The sequence below is a fragment of the Pyxicephalus adspersus genome, chromosome 10 (genome assembly GCF_032062135.1).
Source record: "Pyxicephalus adspersus chromosome 10, UCB_Pads_2.0, whole genome shotgun sequence".
In the NCBI taxonomy this organism is placed as follows: domain Eukaryota; kingdom Metazoa; phylum Chordata; class Amphibia; order Anura; family Pyxicephalidae; genus Pyxicephalus; species Pyxicephalus adspersus.
In genome coordinates this window covers 19647278-19670509 of record NC_092867.1, presented here as the reverse complement: position 1 = coordinate 19670509, position 23232 = coordinate 19647278, and the positions used below count along the sequence as shown (strand labels likewise).

Here is a 23232-nt window from a genome sequence, read left to right as displayed (position 1 = left end):
TAGCTTTATCTTCCTGCTAACAGTTTGAGGTTCCTATAAATGTTCCACACCTATTTCCTATGAATACCTCCTATGTAGAAAAACGGTTTCTTTCTAAATCTGGGATGCTAGAACAAGTAGTCTGCCATATATTGTTTTATCCAACCAATGACTGAAACCAGAGATGTAAATAAGGTAAAGTAAGCACATTTGGCCACCACTTTCAAACACTGTGTTCTGTTATCAATCGGACAGCCATTAGAAAAAAATATTAATCATTCAGCTAGATTCTTGCTAAAGGTTCAGTTGCTGAAGACGATAACAGGTGATTTTTGCAATTTATAGGCTTTTGGCCATGTTACGTCATAGGTCTATATTTTAAGACTTGTTGGATTGTAAAAAGGACATAAAAAATGTCCAATCACAGCATCAGCATCCCCAATAGCAGACCATCTGGTTTCACATCTGCAGCATACTGTGAGCTGGCTTCTACAACAGAACACATCTGTTCCCATCACCAGCCAAATGGTAAGAAACATCTAAATACAGCATATCATTGCCTGGCTGTGACAGATGATTTACAGACCCATGAGTATGAGAGAGCTTTAGGTAGGATAATATACTTTGGAAAAAGTTTCATACAGAAAATGTGGGTAGTGGCCGCCATATAAAAAGTTTAGGAATGAGTTTATGTTTTGAATATATACACTATTAAAGGATCTTAAAAAAACATTAGACAATTTTTTTTATAAAGAGCTGCATTTACACTTTGTAGACCAATTGTGCAGCAATTTAGCCTATTAGCTAAAATAAGATAAAATAAGATTTTCTTCCCTTACCTGACTTCTGTTTGGTTTCCATGCTTTACCATCATGTCGATATATACAGACCAGATGTCTGTGCGTTTCGGATAGCTGCTCAGCGTGCTTTCAAACAAAGCCTTGGCTCGTACTGCATCACCCAGGTGGAACTCTAACTGGGCAAACTTTGAAATAACATCAACATCTAAAGGGGGGGGAAACATTTTTTTTCTCTGTGAAACAGACCAACTGAAAACCTTTTTACATCATGGGCTGCAATTGTGGTTCATATGGTAACAAAATCAATTACAACCTATATAACAAAGACTGACAGTATATGGTCTAATATACCATGGGTAATAAACAGCTATATAAAAATATCACATGCTACCAGTAATAATTGTGACAGGAGATGGCAAGAGTTAAATATTTTATGGAAATAAGGTAGTTATACACAAATATCACTGATATTAACCCATCACAAATTTAAACTAGCCAACAGATATATGGGAATTGCTCAACAAATCTGTGATAAAAGATATTTTCACAAACAAGTATCAAGGTGATGCACTGGTGGTGGCAGGTCAAGATACATCTGGTCATTTTTAAAAATTGAGGGCTGGTTGGAAGTGTCTGGAAACTTTGGTGTATGACTGCTATTGAGATATAAGGCAAAGATACAGATGAAAGCTTTAAACTTTTTTTGAAGGATCCTAATTTAACATTCAGTTTTCAGGTGGGTTTCCACATTTAGGTGAAAAAAGTAACTGAATAATACAACCCTTCTATATTGTCCATTTGGCAGGAAGGGTGATAGGTTGCCTTGATTGGTCATTTTTGTTAACCAATGCCAGTGTAGATTGGTATAAATCAGAAAAAAAAATTAAGCACTAAAGAGAATACAACAAAATCAGACACATTTAGTGTCCCAAATTGCATGTAAACCCTGGCAAAAATTCCTTAAACTAGGTTTTTGTATGCAATTTAAAGTACTGTAATATTAGTTTATAAGTAAAAAAAAAAACTGTTTAGATCCTGACAAAAATGTAGTGAGATTCTGTTTGCCTGGGTCTTTGATGCATGGTTATCAGATAGCAGTTCTCTCTGGGGACACTGAAGCCTATTTTTTGGAGATGATGAAAGGAAGATTTTTTTTGTAGCTCTAACACAATTTCCTCTCCTAGGGTGAAAACACTGCTCCTTTACAGATTCAGTACACTGCGTGAGAGGGGTCACATTAGTACAGCAAGTGTAGTATGTAGTTAAAAATATAGGAAAAAGGCCAGAAAAGCTAAGGACTCGTGGGTGAAAAAAATAATAATGTTTAATAATGTTTGTAAGTTCAGATACATTTTGAATTGGCATTACACTAAAATTTTAATGCACAATCTATTTTAGATTTCCTAGTAATGTGGTCAATGCACTGGTCAGTCCTTGGCATGACACATCAGAATTTTAAACACACCTATGAGTGCCAATTCACAGTAAAAGCAGTAAGAAAATTTTTTCTTAGAAATAAGAAACACCTAAGGGTTATCTAAAAAGTGAAAAATTCATTATTAAATGACTTTTGAAGAAAACAATTAAATTATGTATTCATAGTCAGCCTAGAGCTGTTCAATAAGGTAAATATCTGCAGTTGTGTTTGTGGTTGCCAGGTAAAAAGTTGTGGTGAGGGAGGTGATGACTAACTTTGCTCCCAATTTGTTTGGTTATTGTTTCCCCCACCCTGATTCAGCAGTCTGTCAAATTGTAATCCTCTGCTGATCTGCAGTGCTCCCATGGCAGTAACATCAACATTGCAATGTTCAGCAGGTGGTGACGTCAGCTATTATGCAAGATAAGTGACATCAATACAACACCCTGGGTTATAAGGATAGGCATCAAATGCCTTAAAACCCAACACATAGCATCTCATTCAAGAAAGCCAGCAGCAAGCAAAAATTAAAGTAGTGATTTTCTGACCGCTCCTTCTGAACATCTTAGTTCCCTGTTTTGCATTATTGTAAAATTGCCTAAAAACTTTCTGTATTCTTCACAGATTACAAGTCACACAATGACTTTCCTTATCTACATAGTCATTGTAGACTTATAGCATCTTTGTCACTACTGTAGAACAAAAAATTAACAAGAAGGATGTCAAATGAGTTTGATACTAGCTTTTCCAATGGATAGTGAGAAAAATGTTTGCCATGATAAAGAAGGCTGCGGGTACTGCTGGTGTCAGAAACTTCCAGATGTGTTGGGTACCCGGTCTTCTGCCAAATGTGCTGCCAAATACATTACAACTGGGTCCAGAAGTGATGTATACGCCAATGGGAGAAACTATAGCAAAGTACAAGGAAACATATATCCAACATACTTGGAAGTGTTAAGGCATTTTTATATATATAGCCAATTGTGTTTGAAAATAGCGTTGCTATACATTCGTCCCAAATGTCAGATTAATAACCCTAGTGCAGGGTATGAAATAAGAGCAGAATGTCTGGTTTCTAAGTGTTTTCAGAAATTATGCTGAAAGGTAACTGATGCTGCTTTCAACTAAAAATCAAATTAGTCAAATTAATGGCTGGTAAAAAATAACAATGTATATGACAAAGTAAATGATCAGTTAATCTGATAGAGAAGGTTGACCTTTAGGATATTTATACTTACGCTCTTTTTCTGGAAGACATTTCAGTGCTCGCTGCAGTAAGCGATGGGCAGCCTCGGACTGGCCTTGCTTTAGAAGAAAAGTGGCGTATTTCCAATAAACAGACTTTTCCTGTTTGAAACGCTTAATCATAGTGTTGAACAGCTCATCAGCTTCCTATCAGAAAACAGTAAACAAAAGATATTGAAGTTTTTAGCAGGAGTAAATAAGTCTTCTTTTACTGCAATTGATTATAAATAATATCTTGAATTCTAAATATTTAATACCACTAACAAAATAAATATTTGCCTCAGAAAAAAATAACAGTGAAGGAAAACTCTGCTTGTCTTTTCATGGAGACCAATTAAAAATAACCAGTTCTCAGCTTCAATGGTTAAGAGTTACAAAAACCATCAGGTTGTCTTTGTACCCAGCGGGGGCATTTTTCCCTCACTACACGACCCAGTGACAGGAGGTCAGAGTTACAGAAGATCTTGTATTTCATTGCTGTCTGTGTCTTTTCTCATGGAGAGATTCTATGACAGTGTAGCATGCAAAGTTCTACTTTGATAAAAGAGGACCAATACAATAAACATCAAATCACAAAAAATATCAAAACCATTGGGATGTTTTACCTTAAACTTTTCTGACTTGATGTAAATATCCACCAAGTGTTGGAATGCTTTGAGTGGATCATTGTATTGAATGGCTCGTTCAAACACCTTTAGAAGAGTCTCTTCTGTGCCATATGTATTCTCCATATTCATCATGGCCACCCAAACGTTAAGCTTTTCCTGCTCCTCTCTGCAATCACAATATTACACATGTTAAAAAAATGCTATTGAAAATATTATCAAATACATTGTATAATTATATTTTTAATTTTAAATGTGCATTAAATGTTTTCTTTTATTTGCACTCCCTGCCCATATATGTACTTGTAAGGTACATGTAGATATAGATTACTTGAAAAGTACCGTATGTAAAATGTTTTCGGATTTGAAAGAGTTATTGTAGCAGTTAAGGCTCACTAAAAAACAAGAATTGGCTTAGTGAATTGGAACCATTTTTATTTGTGTTACCCACTAACAGAGTGTTTGTTAGATTACTTGTTAGATTATGTAGCAGCTTTACCTGAAATAAATGGTCTCCAGGGCTCTTTCTGCCACAGCCCGTGCTTGCTCCAGCTCTGTGGCTTGGAGATGGAAATCCATGTACTGAATCCAGTTAGCAGATATGTTAGGCGAGCTGAGTACAAGGCGCTCAAATTCATTAACCGACTGTGGTCGCTGACTTGCATCTGTGGCCTCTTTTCCAGCTTGTTTCTTCTTCGCCCCCTGTTTCTGGATGCCCTTTGTCTAAAATGTTGCAAAAAAAAAAAAAAATTGCTTGCAGCGAATACTCCAATATGCCAAATAATATATACATAATGCATATTTACACAATACATACGTCATCAGAAAAAACAGGCTATAGTATCAGTTTACTGTAGTAATCAAATTTATGTTTTTCTGTTGGTGATCAGGTAGTTCAAATAGAATAAAACTTTTAGCAGCACACTTTACATCCAAATGGGTACAAAATTTACATCACAGATGTCCAGCCAATTTTCTATTGCAAGATGAAATGCCATTAAAATTAGCTATTAAACATATTGGCTATATATTGAGTTGGCTACTGAGACCTAACCAACATTAAAACAAATTGAACAGTTATGCCACATTTTGCAGACATGTTTATAGAATATGGTGACAAAATGCTCAATTTATACATGTCACTTGTATACAACTATATTGTTAGCAGTAAAACAACCAAGCCATTACCTCACATTGAGCTAATTAATCAGTTGTGGTTAAAAAGGTACCTTGATTTCAATCTGACCACACATACACAACAAAAAAACTAATGACATTTTTTCAGACTTGAAAAAAGTGCATTATACATTAGTATAGCAGACATACCTTCTGTACCTTGCACTGCTCCTCTTCATCTTCCTCACTGTCCGAGCTGTTCTCCTTCTCATTATTTAAAGAAGTTTTGAGGGTATTCAGGTTGACATCCCAAGAAAAGCCAGAGGTAACCTGCAGCCGAGGTGCTGAAGAATGACTGTTAGAGTCCTTTAAAACAAAAATTTTGAAAAGAGAAATTAATGAACCGTTTTTTTATATTACCAATCCAACAGAATTTGAGCTGGGAAAAAATGATCTGAGATCCTGAACTCCTACTGGATATGTATTTTTAAACAAGCTGTGTACACACACCTGTAGGGTACTATTAAACTGGAGTGATCTGGAGTGTGGAGTTAGCCATGTATAAAGCAGTACGCAAAAAAAAAAAAACAAGCAGAAATGAGCCCCTAGATTGTGGGTGAGATGTTACTTGTATGCAAGTAAATTGAAGCCTTTAAAATAATCTTAATTTAGTATCAGTTCACATGATGAAGCCTGTCCTGGTGCTGGTTTGGACCAAGATTATCGACTTTTATAGAAGCCAACATGCTCTCCACAAACCTAGATGGGTGCACTTTACCTTTCTAACATGGGCATGATTTTATATATCTCAAACACAGCAACCGATTCTTGTCAATACTAAACTTAAGCAACTTTCAGCTTTAGGGAAGCAAGAACAGCACAATTAACAAACTATTTGCTTAGTTTTACAGGTAGAATGGTAGTGAAGCATTAAATGCTTTAAGGAAATTCCAAATAAAAAAAAAAATTAAAAAAATACAATTAAAAATTAACAAAAAAAAAAAAAAACATGAATTGCTAACCTTTTCTTTATTTCCTGTCTCCTGCTCTCGATCATAAACCTCAACTCCACTGTCTTCATCATCCTTTGACTCCTTGAATTTCTTCTTTTTGAAGCTCTAATAAATGGTAAATGTAAAGGATTATTGTGGGATGATTAATTTTCCCTCCTCAAATGAGCAAGTACAACACAGTACAACAAAAATGGAAAATAATTTATTTTATAGCCATAAATGCAACAGCACTGCACCTTTGGTGAAAATTTCAATGAATTTTATGAATGAACGTGCGACCATCTGTAGTTTATCTGATGTTCACCAGAACACCACATAGCCCACAATGATTGCAACTTTTGCCACAATAGCAACTTTTCAGAAATGACAATAAAATCACTAATTGCCACAGTAAAAAGATATTATTTTTATAGGCTTTAAAAAGTGGTGTTAAAAGAAGGTGGACTATGCAACCTGGTTGTTTCTTCTTTATAAATAGCACTTTAATGTTATCAACTGTCCCAAGAAAATATAATCTGACCATGCATCATGGTAAAAAGTCATATTTTTTTCTTTAAAAAGTGGTCACAGTATCTAATTCTGTATAGACACACAAAAAGAAATGTTACCACTTAAATGCTTTCGCGTTTCATCTGATTCTATAAAACTGCCTGTTCATTCATATTCTCTGAACAATTGCAGGCCATCACAAAGCATAGTTGCTGTGCTGAACTTTACAGAAAATACATGTATTCTGTTTCAGAAACATTTGCAAAGACAAATAATACAAAGCAGTCTTCTATCCACCTATCACAGTGCTGGTCTGTGTCAGGAGCACTAAAAATCTCTTCCGTACAGTCTCGCCATATGATGGCCACATATGCAACATTACAAATCATACACAATACCTTGGCTTCACTTTCAGAATCTGTCCGCTTTCTTTTATTTTCATTGTTCCACCTTAGGCTGAAGCCAGCGGACTCTGAAATAACATCAGGATGTCCAGTATCCTTTTCAAGAAGTGACATCTCTAAGTGACTTTTCTCTTTATCTATACTAAAAATTAAAAAACATGCACACATTACATACTGTATATGCTTCAGAAAGTAATATAGCCTAGCGACAATTGCATTATATATTAAAAGAAAGTTCCCATTGGGCATTTTAAGATTATCAAAGGGCATTTGATTAAGTAGGAACGGGTTCAATTAGCTAGAGGAATACACACAAAACATAGTGTAAGTGGGAGTCTTCCAGGCTAAAAACTGAAACATTATTTTAATTTATCCCACCTATTCTGTTTAGCACAATGAACCTGCATGACAAAAAAACAAAGGATGACTTTGATAACCTGCACAGCAAATTCTAGTTGCCTGCCATTTTTCCCCCCAATATTTTGACACCGATGTAAAACATACCTTTTCAAGATCAGCTAATTAAAAAAAAAAAACAGCACTATATTAGGTGAAGGTTTTGCGGTGGTTTGGTGATGTAAAATATATATATATTTGTAAATGAACCCCTCCTTTTGGATCCTTATCTGTCTGGAAAATATACTATTAGAAGCATTTTGCTATTGCTGTTTTAATTTCAAGATCTGGTCAGGGATCCAGTCCTGTGTCCTCTGTACACTTTATGTGTGATTTACAAGAGCCTTCCTAGTTCTCATTTTGGACTACTGAATGATTAGCCGTTATGTTGTAGAGAGGGAGAAGTTGGTTAGTTTATTAATAAGCAGCGGGCAGACACAATTCCGCCATTTCTAGAAGATCAGTAGGTACTTTCTGTATTTGCATAAGTTTTTAATGTATAAAACATGAGATAAATGTGTACATACTGCAAAGTTGTGCTGCATATATTTTTTTTTAATAATGCGCCTTCATGTGTTTCAGTCTCCAATTACCTTGGCCGACAGTAATTTTACTAAAGGCTGAAGACATGTGTACACCGCTTCTACAATTTTTACAGAAGTAAAAGAAAATAACTTACGAAATAATCTTGGCAGTATATAACTTTCCTAGTGGAATGTATTTTTTATACATCTCGATCTCTTGAACATAATACGAAGTGACATTCTTGAACAGAATATGGCCATCAATTGTGCTGGATATCCTGCATTAAGAGCACATCAATATGGTTAGTCTGAACAGAATAACATGGGGCATCTGTATACATTATCACATAACTTGACAAACTGAATATACATGCCTGAAAAACACTCCTTTGTCTGTAACTGCACTGACAAAACCTTTAACCAACTGTCCTTCATTCAGAGAGTCAATAGAGCTCATGTCTTCATCTATCCGTTTGCAGACACGTCCAGGATTTATTCTGTACGAAAAGTAAAGAATACAAGAAATTTAGGGTTTGTCAACAAAGTGAACAATCAGTACTATATGGCTGAAGAACTGTATCTCTTTAGAAGTTAAACCGATTCATTCAAATATTTAGTCATAACAAAATACGGAAAGATTTTTGGAAAAAAAAAATTCCACTACTGAGCATTTGTACACAGTTGGGTCAATTTTAGGATTTAGAAAGTGGAGTATTTTCTGTGGCGAAAATCTTAAGTTGAAAAAGTGGTGAAAACAGATGCAGTACGTTCAGCCTGCCCACAAAATGCAATATATATTAGCTAAACAGCTATGATAAAATGTAATGCTGATATTTAAATGCACAGATAAGCAATCACTACATGCCCTGTGCTGCAGCTATCCCCCTTACATATTCTTCCTTTGGAAATGTTTGGGCCACTATTCTAGCACAAAATACTAAAGACAGTTATGAATATCTAGGAGTTTGTATATTCCACAAATTAAATTGCATAAAACTGACCCATGTAACATAAGTGCTGGTTAAAATAGTCCTACTGACTGCGTGCTGTGGATGTAAAAACAGAACACTTACTGAGACTCTCTTAGTGACACATCTACTTTAGTTCCAGTAGAAAGTATGCAACACCTGAATAACAAACAAACACAATCAAATTTAGGCTAATTATTAGTAATTCATTTTTTAAAGTATATCTATCACACATAGACAAATCAAACTAAAAATATTTTTTTAAAGTTTATTTTAAGTGAAATCACATGACAAAACTGTCAAACTTGTCATCGGCAGCCTATTATTATACAGGACTTTTATAGCACCAACATTTTACGCAGGGTTGTACATTAAATAGGGGTTGCAAATGACAGACGAATACAGACAGTGACACAGGAGGAGAAGACCCTGCCCCAGAAAGCCTACAATCTAGGAGCATATCCCATACTAATTCTATTTAATATACAAAATGAAAGAATAACTCTATAACTCTACCCAACCCTTGCTTTTCATAATAAATGCAAGAGCATATTACATTAGAGAGCTGGTTAAAAAATCTAATCACCATAATTAATATTGAACGATATGCACCAGAAAAAAAAACATTTACTAACTTTACAAACATTCCTTCGGTGAAGTTCTCCAGGGAGACATCATCTAAGCAGTCCTTTAACTGGAATAAACTAGCTCTTCCGACCCTTCCAAATGGTAATGTTATCAGTAGGCCTGAACTAGGAATTACACCCTTTACACAGCCAAAAGTGATACAACCCTTTGTCAAAGAGTAAACGTCTATAAAGAAAAAGAAATATTTTAGTAAATACAAGATAATTGTTGATCCAAAAAATTGTGTTAACATCTACCACAATATCTATTTGTATTAAAGAGAAGTAGAAGTATATTGTATGTTTATCACACATTTTAGTTTTGAAAATAAATTCTGATATTTTCTGATATTCCGACTTTTACATTTGAAAATAATTGCTCTCCTCTAATTTTGCCTTGGTGGAAATAAGCTTACTTTCCATTGCTTTTTTTGTGGCATTGACAGACTGTCCTTTTTTTAATTTGGGATCTTAGGCTATTTGAATTGGCTAAGCTGGAATAAAGAAACTCACATGTGCATGAGATTTCAAGCCCTCACGCACCATGCTGAGAAAGTACACTGAGCTGTGCATTGTGCATTCTAAAATGTCTGAGAAATGTCGATTTCAGAACAATAAAAATACATATGAAACAGAATTTCATATTTGCAAAAAAAAAACAAAGGTCAAATTTCACACAAAGGTATGTTGTAAAGCTTCTTTTTAAGGACACATTGTGGTTAGATGAATAGGGAAAAAGCCTAAATCTCTTGGTAGACATCTACTCAAATACAAAGCAAATGTAAAACTTTTGATAAGGTTTTAAATTATAGGAGAAGCATAATATCACCCGCACTGTTTATATGTACCCAGGTATCTTAGACATATCTGTATTTTACCTGTCAATGACAAGGAGAGTGTTTTACTAGTGCCATTCACTTTAACCACACTGGCAGACACCGCCAGGCCTTTCTTGAATTGTTTCTCCGGATGCCTCAAGACCTACAAAAGACAGTGGTTGGAATTACGTCATCTAATATGTAAAGAGATTGGTTTAAGAGAAAAGTATGATGTACATACATTAACAGAAGTTGATAGAAGCAGACGTTCCACTTTGCCACGAATGCCGGCAGAAATTTCCAGCTCCACACATTCCTTTAATTTGTTATACTGCACAAACCAAAAGATACAAACAGTTAATTCCACAGTTAAAACCCTGTCAGTGGGGAACATAGCGGTTGGGAGTTGACAAATATAAAATGTGAATGAAAAGAAAATATATCTAACTATTTATTTTGTGCCCATATGGGAAAACAAATATATTTCCATAATGTTCTTTTGCAATGACTTACACGTAGTGGAGCTCCAGCAAATTGTCTCCAACATTTTAAAATACACCCAGTCATATTCAATTAGCTGATAATAGCTATACAACGATTATTTCATGTTCCTTTTTCAGATATAACACAGAAAAGCAGTATTGCACTCACAAAACAATAAGCCATTATGAGGCATTAAAAACGAAGCAAGCAAGCTGGAATGATGGTTTTGGGCATTATAATACCCATTACCTCCCTTAACTACACATGAAGAGCAAACAGTTCAAAAGGACAGCATGACCTTCTAAAGTATGCCGAGTTTGGATTGTAACCTGATGGATCTAGAAGTTGCTGATATATATATATATATATATATATATATATATATATATATTCCGTGGTGGCCATCTCCTTACACATTCCATTTTGCCTTCCTCTGGATCAACTATGTCTATAGGGTTTTTATCTGGGATATGTTTATTTCTCTAGTAGCTGAACTTGATGGACTTAATTTTTTTTTTTTTTTTAACCTGACAAACTATGTAAAACTATGCATGCATTTGTTTCACTTTCTCACACCTAATTGTTTTGAGAGTGCAGTATTATTTCTCATCTGATCATAAACAGTTATTGAACCTACTACACCATCAGTAGTTGCTGCTGCTTTATTGGAATATGTTGTTTGCCTATATTATATTTTTGAACCTTCCAACCCCTAAGCTAGATGGTTAAGTTTGTAGTTGTAATTCTTCCTTTTTAAACACAAGACTTCATTTTTGTATAATTGTACAATATTTACCGCTTTAACATTTCAAAACATCACCCCTTTCTGCACATAATACTTCTACCAAAAATAAATATTTTTTATGCCTATATTACAAAATTTACCTTTGATACAAAGCAGGTCACCTTTTCACCCTTTGAGTACATATTCAAGAGTTTTTGTTTTACAGCTCCAACTTCTGTATTCAAAAGACTAAAAGAAAAAAGAAATAAAACAAAAAAAGAGAACATTACATGGCTAATCAACTATGTCTACAACAAAGGCTGCAAAAAATAAAAAAAAAATCATGCAGTTATTTGCCTTAAGGTGGACCTAAAACAAGAATACACCAAATACAGCTATAGCACTTGAGGCTTGTTACAATAATTTCCCCAAACTGGACTGCATTTTTTCTTTCCATTCCTGCTGATTGACTGTTCTTGGCATCAATAGTCATTTGCCTGAAAGCATTGGGCTAGTTAAAAGGGAGGATTACAAAAGCTATTCTGCAAACTTGTTTCAGGGCAAAGACTAAACCTAGAAGTTTGTCAGCCACAAAACAACACAACCAGTTATAGCATTTTTTCTCAGTACAGGTTTCCAGCCAAAAACAAAGGTGATAACCCTCTTGTCCATCAGCAGAAAATTATAAATTTTCCTACAGAGAGGATTCAGAACTCTGCAATATGTAATGCACAACACTGCACAAATGAGCGAATACCTTACCTAGGAAGAACACTGAGTTCAAGAAGTGACTGCATCAGGTTTGGGTGAGTAATAGGAAGGAACCTGGAACATAATTAACATAAAACAAAAATATTAATATGGGCACATAGAAGTTAACTATAGTTTTTCATTTACAATTTTAAGACCGCATACTTGTGTGACTTAAATTCGCGTCCTCCTATCACACGGCATGTGACGCTCTCCTTAGGCTTGAGCTTGGATGTAGGCCTGGTACCTTCAGGAACATTCTCCATTATCTGAGAAGCATGGATGGTGCCATATAGTTTATCCGTAATTGACACCAACACATTGGTAGGTTTGACACTTTTCACAATCCCGGTAACCAGTTCTCCAATAGTTGGCTTTGTACTTGCAAAGTTTAGCTGCATCCTGCCCTTTCCTTTTTCTGAGCTGGTATTCTGCACTGCCAGTGGGAGTCCATGTTCATCAGAGTCCACTGATAATAACGTCACTGAGATTTCTTGTCCTAGACTTAGCCTTTCTGACTCAAAACGGTAAGTGTCATTAAAATGTCTGTTAAGTGGGATAGCCACGAGCTTTGAAGTATTTTTTAAAGCCACCACTGCAAATTCTTCCGCCAAATACTGTACGAACGCTGAATGTACTGAATTTTCTGTAAACTGTAAAATGAAATGAAAATGAATGTAAATGTAAAATGAAAAGAAATATGTTTTATTTTATACTTAAATCTATACAGGTACCAAATGCCCCAGCATTTCCTAAAACTATTTCCTTAAGATTTTGCAGTTAAGTATTTTCTATTTTCTAAAGCAGAATTTCAGCCAAAAATAGAATAAAACAAACAGCCATTAAAGCATACTTCCCTACTCTACTTTAATAGGTAATTATAAAAAGTATAAAGCTATTCTAACACCGAACCAGCTAACAATTTTCTGGCATTTTAAAGATTCACTTTAATTCCCTGACAGATGGTCATATTTTAATTAATAAATATTGCCCTAGAACTAAAAAGGTATAGAAATGTCCACAATAAATGAAATTCACCATGAACTTACCAACTTTAGACTTGGAATTTTAGCAACATTTTCCAGTGGGGACAAAAAATACTTACATTTGTTTGACATTTCTTTAATAAAGTTCCTTCCATGGAGACATAAACATGAGCTTTTAACACATCAACGTGTAGAATCACAACCTTTACTTTCTGTCCCACTACTAAAGATTTTTCTGCAATATAAAAAGAAAACAATAGTACAGAATTTGAAAGTATTAGGCTCAACTACAAACAACTGCAATGTGGCTAAAACTCTGGACATTTGCTGCAAGTGTCTCTCAACCCTGGTGTTCCTCTATAGGTTGCCAAGGGTTTCTTCAGCAATGAGCAATTTGTGTTTCTCAAGTCAGTTAATGTGACAGTAAGGATCTATTGGCTATCTGTAAGGATGCCATTCTTCCCTAATCATGCTAATCTACCGACCATCATGCTAATTTTCCGTGAGCTATTCTTGTTTCATAAGTGCCCCATGTTATAAAAAAAAAAAAAAAAAGAGAATACTGCTCTACCCCAAAACAGTTGCTGGTTTCTACCCAACACAGATCAACTTTCAATTATTACATAAATAAGCAGAACTCTTAACCAGGAGGTGAGGTGAAAGGCTGACTGCAGGGTCAATGAGGTCTCGGGTCCTTTCCCCCAGTAACAATATTAGGCTATGCTTTATTGTTGGCTCATTTTTGAAGAATATAGAAGGATTTATATATATTTATATTACCGCTCTTGTTGTGTTGCACAGTTGATATTTGCTGGGCTCCAGGGACCTTGCGAGTGTTGAACAGAGTCAAACCATTGTCTTCCAGTTTTTCGACAACAAGGATTAACTTTTTCCCGGGTACTAGAGAAAAGATTGTCTCTCCCTCATCCTCATCTAATTATTAGAGAAAAAAAAAAAAACAGAAATGTCACAAGTTTATAGCTAGTGCTAACAAAGTTATAGTTTATAATGTTGACAGGCTTGTGTATCTGTATAATATAAAAAACAAAAAAAAACACAACATTACCCTGTTGATTCAGGCTGGGTTCACATCTATATTACAGCAAGCCCGCACATTTCACACTGAGCACACATACGCATTGCCGATTCCTTAGTCAATACCATTTTTGTTTACAATTGCAAAGTACAGTATTGTGTTACAGTGAATTTCTAAGTAGGTTTAGTGCACATCTGCTGGTGAAGTGCACTGGGCTGCATTTGGGATGAATGGCACTACACTATACCAGAATACACAAGCATTACCATGCATTGCAGTACCTCCAAAAAAAAGATGTGAAATCCACTTATGAAAACTATTTTATGTAAATATATCTTTCTTTGTGGATGATCTTTGTTACTAAATCATAGATTTATATGCCAGGACAAAACTTTAACGATTTTTAAAGTGTGTATGTAATTAGGTTCAAACCAGCCCAGGAAAAAGACGAATAGAAAGTGACAGTTTTACTTTAAAGCATTACAGATAGTTGTATGGAAGAAAAGTTGTTCTGTGAAAATTAGGAAAGCTTACCATTTCTTTTCATTAGATCTTTAGAAAACTGCAACTCTTCAAAACACTTGCTGATTCGGGTGAAGTTCTCAGCAGAGCAGTCATCAGGGGCGCACTCGGACATCTTGAGGGTCAACAAAAAGCGCTTTTTTTGCTCATCGATATTTATAACCTTAGCAACTACTGTCTGACCTTGCACAAAATAGTCATTGATGTTAGTCACAAACTTGTCGCTGACTTCCTGTGTAAAAGAATAATAAAAAAAAAGTCAAGCCTACAGAATTACAATGCAGTGAAGCCATTGGCAATTTTTGAAAGCTGAACTATTTTTGAGCTGTTGCCGGAAAATAAACACTTGCTAAAAGCAAAGGCCTACACTTTGCTTCAATTTGCAACAGAGAAGGGGCCAAAAATACAATTTTTAGCAGTAGAGAAATGCCGTATAGTCTCATGCTGACTGGTCATACTGGAAAACAATTACAGAAATTCAGTTTAACATATCAAGGAAAATAATCTGCATATAATGCATGTAAAGACTACCTGTCTAGACATTATATTTGAGAATATTTTGCAGGAAAACTCAAATCAAAACAGTATTAATGACTTAACTGCCCTACAGCAGTATATAATTAGTAGTTACTTACCGAGATGGGGACAAGTCCAACGAGCCCATACATGAACTCTACAAACACTCCGTATGACATGATATTTTTAACAAAGCCAGGGAGAATCATTCCAACCTGAACTTCAGAGAAATCTTTTATAGAGGACCCCTTCTCTATGAATGAAATTAATGCAGGTTTTCTGGTTAATATCTGCAGGTGATGGTGAAGGACTAATTAGGCAACTGTGAGATATTTCAAGAGATATAGATATTTTCAAAAAAAAGTACAATCAGGCTTGTATTCTGAGAGGAAGAAGTAAAGAAAGAACTTAGTAGTTCAAAGTAGGAAGCAGGGTCCTTATGTTTGAGGAGTAAACCTGTCTGTCTTTCATATTATTGCATTCTATTTAAAATAGATACCTTAGTCAGGACTTTGAATGCTGAATCATGCAACTTCGTAATGATGCCAACAGTCTTCCTGGGGATTTATACTTAAAGCTACTTTATACTTTTAGTTTTGAGTAGGATAGGGAAATGTATAAATTTAAGTTTCTTTTCATTGCCTTTGCCTCTATCAAAGAAAGAAGGAGGGCAAAAAAAGGAATAAAATCACATATACTAGATAGGTAGACTTGAAAAGGAATAGAACATCTGTCAGTTATATTGTGGCCCTGTCCTCTTGTGCTGGTTGAACCTATATATTTCCTGTCCTGCTAGCGTTTATTGCCAACTCTGTCTGGATGATGACTCCTAATGGAATAAAGCATAAGGTTGATTTGGAAATACAAAATGGATTGTTTTACCATATACTTCTTGAAGAAAAACAATACGAAAGTGTAAGTCGAACAAAGTGTCAATAGGAAAGTCTTCTCCAAATAATTAAATCGTTTAAGTTAAAGGATACAGTTTGCCCTCTGGAGTTGTTTAGACACATCACTTGATTTAACTCATCGCCCTCCTTTAAACCATGGAAGAGGAGCTCACAGTTTGTCACATGGTCGGACAGGTGAACTTTAGGGAGAATTGCAGGGGTCTCTTCAGGCAGAATTAGTACATTTAGTTCTGTATCAGTCTTGCTTGCAACTTTCACATCTACTATCTGGTGGAATAAAGGAAACCATTAGAAATATGTTTCTAACACAAATAAAGCATTTACTTCCATGAAGCACACCTGCTAAAATAACAGTGTGTACAAATCACATCTAAAACTGGGTAATGTGGAGATATTTAACTGAATTTTAACAATCTGTCCTGTTCATAACTTATTTAGGGGTAATGTAAAGGAATAGTCATACATAAGTCATCTTACAACTTTCTGAAAAAACAGTATTTTGTGGGGATGCTAATGACTGTACACCTAAACCTGATTGATGGTTGTCCATAGCCTACTTAAATGCTTATATTAAAAGAGAACCATGACCTTCCATCAAAATATGTGCTACAGCTGCCCTAAATTCCACTGTTATGTTATGTAGGATGTCCCTGAATGCATTACAGGGGGATAACAATGTTGCAGGGGACACCAATAACAATTTTGCAGCTAGTCAATCAGAACCCCTACACCTAGTCCTGCCCAATTTTACTTACTATCCACTTTATCATGCATGTGCATCACATAATACCTGAAATTAATAGACTGTTACACGGGATCCCTGTACTTGAATTTCATGGAATGATCAGTGCATATGTATGTACATGTAAACGTATGTATCTACACGTATCAAGTAATCAAATCTCACCTTCTAATAAACTACTTTTCTGTTAAGTAAAACACTGTTGGGTTTAAAAAAAAAAAAAAAAGGGTTAAAAAGTCGTCTTGTACGCCGGAAAATACGGTAGGTTAACCCAGTAAACATTTGTCCATCATACCTTTCCAAGTTCTGGCAAATTTAATTGTTTTCTTCTTCCTCCATTTTCTTGTTCATCATTGGTTTCTTCAACAATCCTAAAGGACAGCAGCAATGTCTCCTTTTCAGGGTTACATTCTAGAACCCTAACCTTTATCACCTGCATGAATGATGACATAATAAAAAATATGCATGCTTGGTAAATCTGTTCACAATATACAGTGACGTTTTAAGAGCAATTTAATTATCGAAGAAAGAAAAAAAAAAAAAGCTGATAATAATGCCTCAATTATGTAAATAATCACCACAACATCCCACCAGTATCTGATATGCAACACAAAGCTTCAAGCTACCAATATAATATACCAGCATCGTCCTTAAAACTCTACTGCACAATATTTCTGCAACTTGTATAAAATATGCCATTATTCACTATCTTCTACAATATTCAAATAAAAAAACATTCATATTTTAATACATAGAGTTTATACATTTAGTATAAACTCAAAAAAAGACTACTGGTTTAAAAAAAGATCTACTTAATCCAATACCAATGTGCTAGGTAAGAAGATTGATAATGCAAACATATTCATTTACCATTATCAGTTCACAGAATATATGATGAATTATTTTGCAATATTATCTTACCTGTCCCTTATAAAAGGCATCTTGTATTGAAGGGATATACTGTGTGCTTAACTCTCGAGCTGGTGCAAGTCCATGAACATCATTATAAAATTTAACAATGCATCCAAAGTCTTTTACTGCCCAGATGAAGCCATGAGTGATCATGCCAGGTTTTGCATCATGGAAACTAGCAATTATTGGCAAATCTGAATCGATCATGGTTTTCTTTCGGGTAAGGATCAGCTTTTTGGCTGATGGATTTACATTTAGAACCTAAAAAAGTAATTTAAACATTTATCAGAAAAAGTAGGTACAGATAAATTACCATCCTGTGTTTATCAAGAAGGACTTTAGTTAAGTCAAGTGGGAATATTTCAACAATGTCTCCCCGTTAACATGCATTGTGTGTGGCTGCATGGACCCACTTCAAGTTTGACAACAGCTTGGTCCATGTGAAGACAAGGACATCACTTGCTACAGTGACCAGAGCAAAAGCTTGTTACAGTGACAATATATAGAGTGTAACAGATGTATCACATCGAATCAACCCTGACTAATACTTACCACTAATATTTTTTTTTATTTAATTATTGTTTGTATGTAAAGGGTTTTATGTTAAAAGAAATTCCCAATGCAACATTTTACCAAAGAATTTCATTGGCAGATAACCTTACTATATTTTACACAATGTTTTCCTCATAATAAACAGATATAGTTCATTCTCTGAGAACTCCTTTTGAGTAATGCAAAAAGAATAATTCCAAAGCCGACTTCAGGAAGGAATTCCATCCTGTATGTAGTTGCAGTGGGTTACATTAAACTGCAACCAAGCAAAAGTAAGCTGACTTTTGGTCACTGGTAGTTGGATAGAATTAACTAATAAACTAGTTGCACAAGCTATATCTATATTTCAATAATTAATTAAAAAATGGAGGAAAAAAAAGGTCTCCTTACCCGACATTTGATTTTCTTGCCAGGAGGGTATCTCTTCTCAGGATGACGTAAGGTGACATCTGCCATGTGGAGATTTGGTACGAGACCACTCATGCGTTTAGTGATACTCACTATGATTCCTTCTTTTTCAATCTTGTGAACAGTTCCCTGTACAAAAAATCAATGCCAATCAACTTTTAGAAGTTTAATGCATTACAGTGAATGGTGAAGCAAGTGACAAACTTTCAGAAGTAATTGCTGCCCCAGATTGAAACACAAAGTTCATTTTTTCCCCACTGTAAAAACAAACAAGTTACTGAGATTTATGTAATTTATTTTTCACACCTTGGTGTATAAATAGGGGAGTTATGTCATTCATCCATGGTCAATCAAGACTGAAGTTCGCAAACTCAGAAAAAAGTAAAGATGTTAAAAGCGTTGCAGGAGTGAGATGTTGTGGTTTAGTTCCAACTTCTAATAAATCCATGAAGGGCAAAGGCATCTTCACTTTTCTCCAGACTATAAAATGAATGGTCCCGTAATACATCTAGACTCTCAAAACTAGCTGAGGTGTTTGGTTGCAGCAAAAACTGCAATGAAACCAAACAACTTGTACAATAAGGGTTTTTATCCTCTCCAATTCCTTTCAGTGATAACAGGACTTTGGAGCAGTTGAGGACTGGATGACTTTGGTGATACCACTGTCCAAAACTGGCCATGTGAGCAGATACTTAAAGTGTACCTAAATTCAGGATTTCCACTTTACATAAAAGGGTAGACAACCCTTTTATGTAAGGTAAAAATTATGTTTGTTTATTTTTTAAGGGCAACACCCTTGGGGTGCAGCACCGCTCCCTAATTCTCCATTGCCTAGGCGATCGGGAATAAATAGGAGCGCAAAGCCTCCTGGGATACCTACATCACGCATCCCAGGAGGATCTTGGGTGCTCCTTCTGCACATGCCTGAGTCACTATTACGACCTAATTATAAACTTTTCTAATAAAAAAAAAAAAAAAATTGTTATGGAGTTAAAAAAAAAAATGAAGAGTTGTTTTATACAGTAGGTAATTTACAGGTAAAAGTCTAAATTAGTCGAGCTCTTTAGTTTTGTTTCCTTGTCAGGGTAGCAGATTACCATGGCATATGGTATATGGTAAAAATATACAATATTACTAAATGTAAGGTAGCATAAGTGATGCCTGTACCTCTAGAAGCTGTCCAGATTGTATATCTTCATGCTTCCAAAACATCTCTTCAATTATTTTCCTAGAAATAAAAGACAAGAAGGGAGGAAGAGATATAACTTACCAAACAGGAAAAAAAACCCTTTTGGAGTCAAATAACTACAAATAGCAGTTGCATATAAAAATCACATGAACCATTCATAACTGAAAAGAAACCCAAACACTTACGCCTTAAAAGTAAGAAAAACTGTCTCATCCATGGGGCTGAACCCCACCACCCGTCCAGTATGGACTGTCCCTACTTTATATTTATTCAGGACTTCTGTACTGTTAGCCGTCAGATGGTATTTCTGTAGAAAAGAAAAAAAAATCAAAACGTACATACTTTTCCCACATAAGTTAATTGACTTTTCTCAGAAAATGGTCTTCGACTATATTAGGGATGTTAGATTGTGAGCTTCACTTAAAAACAGTTAACTGACTTGACTACACACTCTGTAATACAGCAAATACTCTCAATGCTATATAAATACAGTGATAATAACAAAAGCAGAAAACTGTCCCCTGTGCTCCTACATTAGATTTTCCCTCACCTCTGGGAAGAACAGGAAGCAATGTGGGAAGCTCCAATGGGGACACAGAAAAACATATTTTTAGTACAATAATAAAGTATTGAATTAAGTTCTAGCAATTATTTGGGTCTTCTTTGGCTTACTTTTTCTTACCTGGGTGACACAACAACAAGAAACAATCAATCTGCTCTATAACATTACCAACAGAAATCCTCTTCCTCACACTGACAAATGAAAAAAAACATTCTATTCTCCTTGAGATCACTGGGAACAAAGTTGGAATAAACCATAAAAAAGTTGTATTTTTTTCTGACTGTGTTTGCAAATCACTCGACACCTCTAGAACATAAGCAAGAGCTGTACGTGACCATAGCTTTGCTACATGTAATATTATTAATAATAAAAGTTTTTTTTTTCATGTCAGGAATGCATGTTGAACACAAACCCACCATTTATGATCCCGGTCTTCTAAACCGTCTCTAACTGACATTTTCTTTTGTTATAGATGATACCCCAAACGGTTTAACTTCATTTTATTACAAAATGGTTTCTGCAATAAACTTACAAGTGCAAAAGCCACCACTTCTCCGTCCACTTCAAACAATGCTCCTGCATTCTTATACAGTGCTTTCACTGTACAATTCTCATGAACAGTGCCAATCAAATTAGTGGACAGCTGCTTCACATCCTTTCCTGGCTTCAGGAAGGTCTTGCGTAATGTCAGTCGTATGATTTTGGAAGATCTGTCAATCCACAGGATGCAAGCTTTAACCTGGATAGGAGCAGCATACAAAATATAAACTTATTGTAGTTCACAATCAAACTAAAATAAAATATATATATATATATCATGGTGCCTTTAACCTCCCTAGCGGTAACCCCGAGTGTGACTCGGGGTAGAAAAAAGTTACTAAAAGTGGTAACCCCGAGTCACACTCGGGGTTGGAACACCTATGGAAGGTTAGTAAATAGAGCGCTAGCCTGATCCTTCGGGGTCCCGTGCAGTCCAGCGCCGCGATCCTAGTCTTCTTTCTGCTTCTGCATCCGTTGAGTCACCGGGGGAGTTCCTGGTGACGTCGGTGCGTGTGTACGTCGCCGGCTGGGCGGGGCGGGAAAATCAAAATCCATTTGTATTGCATTCAATACAAAATAACTGTATTGAATGCAATACATTGGATTTTTATGTGTAAAAGCAGTACATTGTTTTCAAGAACATTTATTTTACAGTATATATAATAGTATGAGTATAATATGTATTTTTTTTTTTAAATATATAGATTTTTTAATTTATTCAATTTATTGTTTTTAAATGATTTTGTGTTTTAAACGTTATTATACTCATACTATTATATTATACTGTAAAATAAATTTTCATGAAAAACAATGTACCGCTTTTAGACATAAAAAACTGGAAGGAAACGAACCGCTAGGGAGGTTAAACAAACTTGTAAGGCTAGAGTCATACTTTTATATGCATTTTTTTTTTACATTGAAACTTAAAAGAACTTGTAAAGTATATCAGGTCGCACCAATGTGGGTTACCTTAAATTTTAAAACGCAATCAAATACACTTTGCATTACACTTTAACATTAACATTTTAACATACACAAAAGGTTTTAATTCATTTCAATAAAACACAGATCAGACAAAATTGTCATGATGTGAATATAGCCTAAAACAAAAGTGTGATAATGCATGCAGTCAGCAAAGAAGCATGCTTTGCATTTGTTTCCAAACACTGTGGATTGCAGCCTTGGACTTTGGAAAAGCTACAGCTCTTTTTTCCTTTAATGGCTCCAAATGGATTATATAATGTAAGAGTCCAAAAAGTGCCACAAGCATGTCAAAATGTACAACCTGGGCTTCTATTGCCATATTTGACCCACAAGTATGCAAAAGCAGGGCAAGCTCCTGAACTGCACCCAACTTGTGAAGGAATGGGGGTTTATGGAAAAAGGATGGGAAGTGTATGAAATATCACCTATTTTATATCATACAGGTCTTTTTTCATGTTCTGAAAACAATATCATACAAAATATTTTGGATACTTACTAACTGATCCTTCTGGTACAGGCCAGCTTTCTTAGGTTCCAAATGCAAGAAATCCACTACTCCCGTGTAGGATGACAAGAATGATAAAGTGATATGGTCACTGAAAATCTGTAATAAGAATGGACAATTGTGAATAACCGAAGAAGCCCAGGTATCTATGACATTGAACAGCGAGGTTTGGGAATCCCTACCTTTTGAATCTGGGCATTTACCACTAAGCCCGGCAGCAAGTTATTTAAAGTCCATTTTTGTTCATCTGTGGCAATGGCTGCAACCACATCGGATTGGTTTACTGTCAGACGCACGATTCTTCCTTTATTCTTCACCTCTTCAATCACACAGTTTAGATATTGCCCTACTTTCAATGCAATTCCTGTAGAAATGAAGGGTATATTTCATTAGGACAGCTAAAGAAGTACAGCCAAAACAATTACACATAACTGATTCAAGATTCGATGTGACCTATAGACACACACCACATGTTAGGACATGGCTAAGGGTAAGGAATAATGGCTATAT

General features: G+C 35.3%; 1 protein-coding gene across 2 annotated transcripts in view; it reads right to left on the bottom strand.

Annotated features, from left to right (window-relative positions):
* The window catches only part of PDCD11 (programmed cell death 11), a 30575-nt gene that overhangs the window by 1816 nt on the left and 5527 nt on the right, over window positions 1-23232 (bottom strand). For both annotated transcript variants that reach the window (XM_072424529.1, XM_072424528.1), the window contains exons 7-35: window positions 22905-23086; window positions 22714-22821; window positions 21226-21432; window positions 20317-20438; window positions 20110-20170; window positions 18925-19071; window positions 17992-18243; window positions 17366-17503; window positions 16401-16595; window positions 15537-15707; window positions 14914-15133; window positions 14124-14276; window positions 13463-13578; window positions 12523-13010; window positions 12370-12432; window positions 11769-11856; window positions 10642-10731; window positions 10461-10563; window positions 9592-9769; window positions 9062-9115; window positions 8363-8485; window positions 8144-8266; window positions 7063-7210; window positions 6185-6280; window positions 5373-5528; window positions 4546-4769; window positions 4047-4215; window positions 3435-3588; window positions 819-984 (exon numbers count right to left, since the gene is read on the bottom strand). In XM_072424529.1, coding sequence (XP_072280630.1) covers window positions 819-984; window positions 3435-3588; window positions 4047-4215; window positions 4546-4769; window positions 5373-5528; window positions 6185-6280; window positions 7063-7210; window positions 8144-8266; window positions 8363-8485; window positions 9062-9115; window positions 9592-9769; window positions 10461-10563; window positions 10642-10731; window positions 11769-11856; window positions 12370-12432; window positions 12523-13010; window positions 13463-13578; window positions 14124-14276; window positions 14914-15133; window positions 15537-15707; window positions 16401-16595; window positions 17366-17503; window positions 17992-18243; window positions 18925-19071; window positions 20110-20170; window positions 20317-20438; window positions 21226-21432; window positions 22714-22821; window positions 22905-23086 — 4495 coding nt within the window. The remainder of the gene's footprint in view (window positions 1-818; window positions 985-3434; window positions 3589-4046; window positions 4216-4545; window positions 4770-5372; window positions 5529-6184; window positions 6281-7062; window positions 7211-8143; window positions 8267-8362; window positions 8486-9061; window positions 9116-9591; window positions 9770-10460; window positions 10564-10641; window positions 10732-11768; window positions 11857-12369; window positions 12433-12522; window positions 13011-13462; window positions 13579-14123; window positions 14277-14913; window positions 15134-15536; window positions 15708-16400; window positions 16596-17365; window positions 17504-17991; window positions 18244-18924; window positions 19072-20109; window positions 20171-20316; window positions 20439-21225; window positions 21433-22713; window positions 22822-22904; window positions 23087-23232) is intronic.